The 8,451-nt window shown below is 38.3% G+C and overlaps 1 protein-coding gene across 1 annotated transcript; it reads right to left on the bottom strand.

The window, feature by feature from the left end:
• Positions 1-2,843: 2,843 nt before the first annotated feature.
• On the bottom strand, positions 2,844-4,849 carry LOC126726148 (uncharacterized). Its single transcript, XM_050431275.1, has 2 exons — positions 3,871-4,849; positions 2,844-3,555 (listed from the first exon to the last, which is right to left on the bottom strand). The coding sequence occupies exons 1-2, from the start codon at positions 4,718-4,720 to the stop codon at positions 3,140-3,142; spliced, it is 1,266 nt and encodes a 421-aa protein (XP_050287232.1). The 5' UTR covers positions 4,721-4,849; the 3' UTR covers positions 2,844-3,139.
• Positions 4,850-8,451: the final 3,602 nt, after the last annotated feature.

Below are 8,451 nucleotides of genomic sequence, written 5' to 3'. Positions count from 1 at the left end.
CTATTGCTAAACAAGAACTTACAGCAAGAAGCACAAGACAATTTGTTGAAAGCACAGCGAAGAATGAAAAAGTATGCTGATAAAGGGAGGAGGCCTCTTGAGTTCCAAGTTGGGGACAAAGTGTTGTTGAAGCTAACTCCACAGATTTGGAGAAAGTTTAGAAGTGAGAGTGTGCACAGAGGGTTAATTCCAAAGTATGATGGTCATTTTGAAGTTGTGAAGAGAGTTGGTGCTATTGCTTACAAGTTGAAACTGCCTGAAAGGTTGCAAATTCACCCCACAGTTCATGTGAGCTGTCTAAAGCCTTATCATGGGGATGAGCAAGATCCTACAAGAAATGAGGCAAGGCGTGCCCCACCTACTGTTATGGTACAATTTGATTGAGAAGTGGACAGAATTCTTAACAAGAAGGTAACAGGTTATCGAAAGGGTGGAAACATGATAACTTATTACTTAGTTAAGTGGAAAGGAGCAGCTGAAACAAAAGCAAGTTGGGAGAAGGCATCAACTTTATGGCAGTTTGAAAAGGAAGTGAAGGCATTTGAAGACACCCTACCGACGAGGACGTTGGCTTCTTCTGGTGGGGGTGGTTTGTTAGGAGCATTACGTGTTGCTGATGATAGCATGAGGAATGAGGGTGCTTGGGCAGCATTGGGCCAATCACTTGGCTACATGTTTTCTCAACACACTCATGGCTCCTCATGCCTGACTAGTGATGCTCCTAAGAGCTCTTTGTAGGGGACCAGCCCAGTCTCCCTACTCGAGTTGGATCGATGAGCAATGATGAGGGGTAGCATGTAGAGGCACCTTACTCTACATGATGCCCCAAGGCCATGGCAAAGGAGGGCCATGGTGGGCAGAGGTGGTTGTGATGATAGGTAGCAACAGGTGGTGTTGAACCTACGTGGTGGTGCATGGCATTGGTGGCTTAGTTGTTGGTTCCTTGTGTGTGGGCTTGGTGGCTGGAGTTCAAGGCAAGGTTGGGCTACTATGACGATTGAATGCTGTGTGCAAGGCATTGGGCTAGTGTGGACTAGTTGAATGCATGGACAAGTGCTAGTGGGCTGATGGCAGTTCTTTGTGTGCTGCATATGGGCATGCTATGTGGGCTATAGTGCTGATGGGAGACCTTGAGCATGGGTCAAGCCTTTCTAAAACATGTGGGAACAAGTTGTGTGGGTTGCTGGAAGATGGGCAAAGGCCCCATGGTCTGTTGAGACATGGGCTATGCATGTGCTGCATGTGTCATGGGAGTTAATAAGCAATTACCAGGTAGTTCCTGACTTTCCTGATGATCAGACTTGCTGTGTAGGGGCTGGAAACGTGGAGTAAGATAAGACAACATCAGTTGAAGATGTCCTAAGTCAGAACACAAGTGGCAGATTGTCCAAGACCCAGACAGTTACTAGGCGGTAACTGCCATAGTAGTTAATTCTGTATATTTAACCATAAGGCTATTGGGGGTGTCAATAGCAAAGTGTATTTGGCCTTGGGAAAATTTTGTGTAATTTTCTAGGCAAGTAAAAATGTTTCCTTTGTACTTGAGATTAAGTAATAAAGGTTGGGGGTGGGCTCCCTGTAAATATTGTGTGTGTTGTGTGTTTAAACGTCCCTATATAATCTATTCTAAGTGTTGTTGTAGTATGTGTGTGGTGTTGGCTGAGATTAAGTTAGGGACTTAGGGCCATCACAGGCAGAAAATTTGAGTGAAAAAATTGACCCTATGACACATAGGAATGTAAATAAAATTTATAACTACCCATTGGAACAATGCAACTGAACACCAATAATAGCAAAAAATTGTAATGAAATGGTTGGTATAAGCACCAAATGAAAAGATATATTATTCTGTGTATTTAATTGTAGATGTGGCATTAATTTATGTAGCCACGTGGTGCAATGAGAAGTAGTCAACACCAACAATAGCAAAAAATTGTAATGAAATGGTTTGTATAAGCACCAAATGAAAAGATATATTGTTCTGTATATTTAATTGTAGACATGGCATTAATTTATGTAGCCACGTGGTGCAATGAGAAGTAGTCAACAAAAAATCAAACATTTCAACTATTAAATATTATATAGATATAGATAATCATTCATTTAGTTAGAAACAAGTTCTAAAGTTATTATTTCTCCAATATATATATAAAATTCATGACAAAAGTCATGCAATGCAGGAGACTTTCACTATTATATAATTAAAATAAATGTGGTCTTAAGAATAAGATTGTTTGAAAAGTATATTTTTTGTTACTCTAAGTATACAGCGACTTGATATTTCTTCCCCTCATATAATAGTAGGCTACACTATAATTAAATTTATAATAAGCACCATCATTCATATATATGAAAATTGAGTACTCCAAAAATTACTAATAATTTTTTATTTGAATTTCATATTTGTGCTGGAGATGGAAATATGTGCCAAGAGCCTTATCTTTTTCTGCCTATTGCCTTTTCCACAACATTTTCGCTCCTTAATAAATTTTCTGCTACCCTAAAACAGTTCACTTTTTTGTTTCTTTTAAAATCATCATTCATGGGGTAGAGAAAAGGGCCATAACGCATAAGGGTAGTCTCAAAGTCAAATTTCAGATAATTTCAAGAATAAAAATGTTAAAATAAAACAAGGAAATTAAAAATAGGGGGTGTTTGGTAGAGTAGTTTGAGAATTGTTGTTTGGAGTTTTATAAAATACGTGTGAATGAAAAAGTGTGTAAAAATGTGTGTAATGTTATTTAAAATGTGAAAATGTGAGTTTGAACTCACTCACCAAACAGTAAACTCAAGCAGAAAAATGTAACACCATATTTTATTTCTCTGAACAATTTAAAATAAAACTTAGAAAGAAATACTAAATCCATGTAACTTGCCTATCCAAGGCTTTACTCCTGTTTATTTAATGGGAAATTGTTGTTGTACTCTGTTCACAACATACACACCATACTTAAAAATCAAGCGTTCAAAACAGATTTCAAATATAAATTCAAAATGATACACAATTTCACAATCTAGCTGAAATGTAACACGATTTCAGCTCACGTGATGCGCACACACAAGTGTGTGATTAACAACGCCATTATTTAATTATTATTATTATTATTGAGTCACACAAATCCAAGGCTGTACTCCAATTTTATTTCACAAGACCCAAGATGTAGATGCCCCCAGAAGTCTTTGGCCATGACTTTTCCTTAGCCTTGATCAACAAAACTCTAGCCCAAGCAATCCATACTTTCCAAGACATCCTCTTATCCCATGAACTCCCCCACTCCAACATAAGGGTTAGCCCTCTCTCAGCCTCCTCAAACATCCCTTTGGTCAAATAAACCTGACCCAACACCACATGCGGCTCCCCCACAAAAGGGTTCTTCTCAATGCTCCTCAAAAGCAACTCCTCAGGGTTCTTCTTAGACATATCACAAACAGCTTCCCAATACAAGTCCCTTGCAACTATTTGCTCCCCTGCATCTAAAACCCTCTTACAGTTTTCAAAAACCGGTGGCACCACAAGCTCAATATCTTCATCTCTTTGTGTGTGTTTGTATTCAGCTTCTGCATTTCCAAGCTGCGTTTTGCTCCTTTTTTTTTTTTTTTTTTTTTTTTTTTTTTTTTACGCGTTTTGAGTATTGAGGTTACTGTTCAATGAACAGTAACCGCAAAAGTTACAGTGAATAGTGCACATATGCACTGTTTACGGATCCACAAATTTCATTTTTTATCAATTTTTTCATTAAAAATGGATCCCACAATACTATTCACACATTTAAAAATTATTTTGTTACAGTGTTTTCAATTTTCAGTTTTCAGTTTCAGCAAAATAAGTTCTATCCAAACACACCCTATTACTAACAGTTTGCACCACACCTCCACCACCAACCCTTTTCCTCTCTTCCTTAAAAATCTCTTCCTCTCTCACTATCAGATTATATAGCGCTCCCAACCTCGATAGATAATTCAACCATAAACCTGGCTTGCCATCGCCAGGCCACAAAGCGGCACAGTTGTTGCCTGAAATCTCAAGGCGACCATTGAAGTTTTCAAAGAGAGCGTCTTGAAAGCCAAAATATTGTTCACTGAAATCTGCCAAGGTCATTAAAAGGAAAACCGCGACCACCCTTCGAGAAACTGGGACATCTTGGCTGGTTTTAACGTGCTTCACAGTAATCCCGTCAGCGGGGAGAAGAGCCTGCAGCTTCTTCCTCCATGGTTCTTCTTCATTGAACAACGCCTTGTGCATGGCATTACTCAACGATATCTCTGAAAGCTTAAGGTGTTCGACGAGTTCTGAATCAGAGTAATGGAATAAAAGATCATGACGAATGAGATGATGTCTTGGGACAATACAGTACAAGTGGATTAACCTCTCCACCTCATCCCCAACATGGGTGCGAACCACTTCACGATCCGTAGAGGGATCGAATATACCCAGGTTGGTGTTGGAAATGGCATAGGAGGAGTGGAGGAGGCCACAAAGGCACACGGAGTTTGGTGCTTTCCAAATCTTGAGAATACGGTATATGTCAACAAGGTGGTCAAGGAAATTGCTAAGCTTGTGCCACGACTCACCAGCTCCAGCAGAGCGCAAGACGGCCACCAGTGAAGGCAAATTCTTGTCGACAGATTCAAGTTCATCGCGGAGGAAGGGGCGGGATGAGTCTAGGAGGTGTTGGAGGTAGTGGGCTTGAGATGGTGCCGGAGATAGTGAAGATGGCATGGTTGCTTTTGTTGGAAGTAATTACTCACAAAGGAAGAGGGAATGAATCAAAGGGAAGAGAAAGAAAACTCTTTGTTATATTTCTTCTTCTTTCGCTCTTGCTTGTCATTTGAAGAATGTATGCATGGCTTTATTATATAAGCCCCTCCGCTCCGGCCCTCTCCACTCTCATAAAATTCATTATTATATTTATTACCTACTATATAACTATTTTTGAGGGTCTACTTACTATATAACTTCAAAAACTTTCACGTTTATTATTTCATGTATATTTAAATCCTATGCTAACTCATTTCATAAATAAAATGTAGTCTCATAAATTAAATTAAGAGTATTTCTCAACAAAAAAAAAAAATTTAAGAGTAGAGTTTACTTTTAATCACTGGCAAAGCCAGAGGGGCGACTACATAATTTCCTTCTGTTTAGTTATATTGTGAGATGACTTTGGACCCCCCCCCCCCCCCCCGGAAATAGAAAAAAACAAGACACACACTACAAAAAAATTGTCCTGTCCCAGCGTTTTTTTCCCAGCGTTTTTACAAACTGCCGTAATAGATAAGTCTGTACCAGCGCTTTTTGAAAACGCTGGTATAGGAAATCCTATTACGGCGGCTTAAAACCAGCGCTTTATAAAGCGCTGCAATAAGAGGCCTATAGCGGCATTTTTCAAAAACGCTGTTATAGGAAGCCTAAAAACGCTGGGATAAGGTTACTGATTTACCTTAGGGGGAAAGACCTATCCCAGCGCTTTTAAAAGCGCTGGAATAAGGTCGACCCTATTCCAGCGCTTCAAAAAGCGCTGGGATAGGTTTTTCCCCATAAGGGAATGAGGGACCTGTCCCTGCGCTTTTGAAAGCGCTAGGATAGGTGGACCCTATTCCAGCGCTTTCAAAAGCGCTGGGACAAGTCCCTACGTTCCCTTATGGAGAAAGAGCTATCCCAGCGCTTTTGGAAGCGTTGGAATAGGGTCAACCTATTCCAGCGCTTCAAAAAGCGTTGGGACAGGTCCTTCCATTCCCTTATGAAGAGAGGCCTATCCCAGCGCTTTTGGAAGCGCTGGAATAGGTCAACCTATTCCAGCGCTTCAAAAAGCGCTGGGATAGGTCTTTCTCCCTAAAGGAATGGAAGGACCTGTCCCAGCGCTTTCAAAAGCGCTGGAATAGGTCACCTATAGATTTTTTATTTTTTTTTTTTTTTTTAACACAAGATAGAATTTCTACTATAGCCTAATTTAAGTGCATATGTGTATGGAACTTCCTCCTGGAGACTTGAACCCCGACACTTGCCCCTCACATCCCACAAACACTTATACTTGTGGAGGGATTTGAAATTATCAAATGACCAATACTCTCCTAAACCTAAAAAAAGACCAAAGTACCCCCCAAAACATTGAAAAAGAGCAAAAACACCCCGATACCTAGAAAAAAAATAATATACCCCCGAAACCTAATAAATGACTAAAATAACCCCAAAACATCAAAAATGACCTAAGCACCCCCTAAGGCATTGAAAATGACTAGAGTACCCCTTGTGTCTAAAACTAGCCAAAATACCCTCGATTACTTAAATAAGAACAAAATACCCCTATAAGTCAAATAAATGACCAAAATGCCCCTAGAAAGACAAAAAAATGTCCAAAACACACCTGACACCCAGAAAAGGATTGATACACCCCCGAAACATAAAAAATGACCGAAATATCCCCAAAACATTGAAATGAATCCAAAAAACTAGAAAATGACAAAAGCACCCCCCATGCATATAAAAGGTGGAAAACCCCTTGATTACTTAAATGAGACTCAAACCCACTTAATTATTAATTGGGTGAAATGAGTATTAACCCAATTAAACCCAATTAATATTAATGTTTATTGTGTTTTAAATGGGTACCTAATTATGATCCAAGTATCATTTCTACAAATCAACCAACTTTAAAATACCCCAAAACCACTAAAATGAGCAAAATACCCCTTAAACATAAAAAATGACCAAGATACCCTAAAAAAAAATAACAAAATAACCCTGAAACCCAAAAAATTACCAAAATACCTCCAAAACCTAAAAATAAAATACCCCCGAAACATAAAAAAAAAAAATGACTAAAAGACTCCTTAAGACCAAAAAAATGAACAAAATACTTCCAAAACCCAAAAAATGACCAAAATACCCCCAAAGTCCAAAAAATGACCAAAATATCCCTAAAGTCCAAAAAATGACCAAAATACCCTCAAAACCTAAAAATTACCAGAATACCCCCAAAACCTAAAAAATGATCGAAATACCCCTGAAGTCCATAAAATGACCAAAACACCCCTGGTCGTTTTTTGGGTTTCGGGGATATTTTGGTTACTTTTAGGTTTTAGGGGTATTTTTGTCATTTTGTAGGTTTCATGATTATTTTGGTAATTTTTTGGTTTCGGGGGTATTTTGGTCATTTTTTTGGTTTTAAGGGTATTTTTGGTCTTTTTTTGGTTTTTGGCGGATATTTTGGTCATTTTAAGGTTTGGGAGGGTATTTTTGTCAAATTTTGGTTTTTGGGAGGTATTTTGGTCTTTTTTTGGGTTTTGGGGATATTTTGGTCATTTTTTGATTTTGGGGATATTTTGGTCATTTTTTTTGGTTTTTGGGGTATTTTGGTCATTTCGTAGGTTTCATGGTTATATTTTAATTTTGTTGGTCCTCGAGTCACATCTTACAAATTTTTTTTAGCTATCACATTATATTTTACTAATTTTTAGTGAGGAATTATATTTTATTAATTTGAAGTATTAAATTAAAATATATTAAATTAGTTTGAATTATTAAATTCAATTTTGTTAAATTGAATTATTAAAAAATATTTTTATTGATTAATATAATTTATTTTATTAATTTATTAAAAAATATTTTTATTAATTAATATAATTTTTATTAATCAAGAAAATGCTAATGAAAAGACCTATCCCAGCGCTTTTAAAAGCGCTGGAATAGGATCCACCTATTCCAGCGCTTTAAAAAGCACTGGGATAGGCCTCTCTCCATAAGGGAATGGAGAGACCTGTCCCAGCGCTTTTGAAAGCGCTGGAATAGGTGGACCTTATTCCAGCGCTTCAAAAAGCGCTGGGATAGGCCTCTGTCCATGAGGGAATGGAGGGACCTGTCCTAGCGCTTTTGGAAGCGCTGGAATAGGTGGACCTTATTCCAGCGCTTTCAAAAGCGCCGGGATAGGATCACTTATTCCTTTATGGGGATAGACCTGTCCCAGCGCTTTCGAAAGCGCTGGAATAGGGTCCACCTATTCCAGCGCTTCCAAAAGTGCTGGGATAGGTCTCCAAAAACGCTGGGATAGGTCCCTCGTACCACTTAAAAAATTTCAGACTTCCCACTTATTTTTTTCACCTTCCCACCACTTTGGTCTCTCATTTTTGGTCTCCCACTTCTTTAGTTCAGCTGTTTTCCTCTCACCCACATTTTTTCTCCCTCTCCCTCTTCCTTAACCCACTTCCCCTCCTCATCTCTTCTTCTTTACTCAAAACCCACCATTTCTTTTCCAAAATTTTAAGCACAAAAATACTACCCAAAACCACAGACCCTATCCAAAGCAAGGTAAGTCTCTCTAGCTCTCATTTATATTTCGTAGCAATATTTGTATATATATTTGTTGTTAAATTTCTAGTTTTTTAGTTTTGATTTTGGTTGAAGTTTGGTTTGGGTTATGTGTATATTTTTGTGTAACTATTGGTTGATTGTGT

The sequence above is a fragment of the Quercus robur genome, chromosome 5 (assembly GCF_932294415.1).
Source record: "Quercus robur chromosome 5, dhQueRobu3.1, whole genome shotgun sequence".
In the NCBI taxonomy this organism is placed as follows: domain Eukaryota; kingdom Viridiplantae; phylum Streptophyta; class Magnoliopsida; order Fagales; family Fagaceae; genus Quercus; species Quercus robur.
Note: the sequence above shows the minus strand (reverse complement) of the source record. Positions and strands in the feature narration are given on the sequence as shown.

What these genes read in the sequence shown, in the direction of transcription:
- LOC126726148 (XM_050431275.1), bottom strand. Translation starts at nt 4,720, where the DNA reads ATGCCATCTTCACTATCTCCGGCACCATCTCAAGCCCACTACCTCCAA. An exon ending in GAAAAGGGTTGGTGGTGGAG is followed by an intron (nt 3,556 to 3,870) that starts GTGTGGTGCAAA and finishes GAAATGCAGAAG; the next exon opens with CTGAATACAAACACACACAA.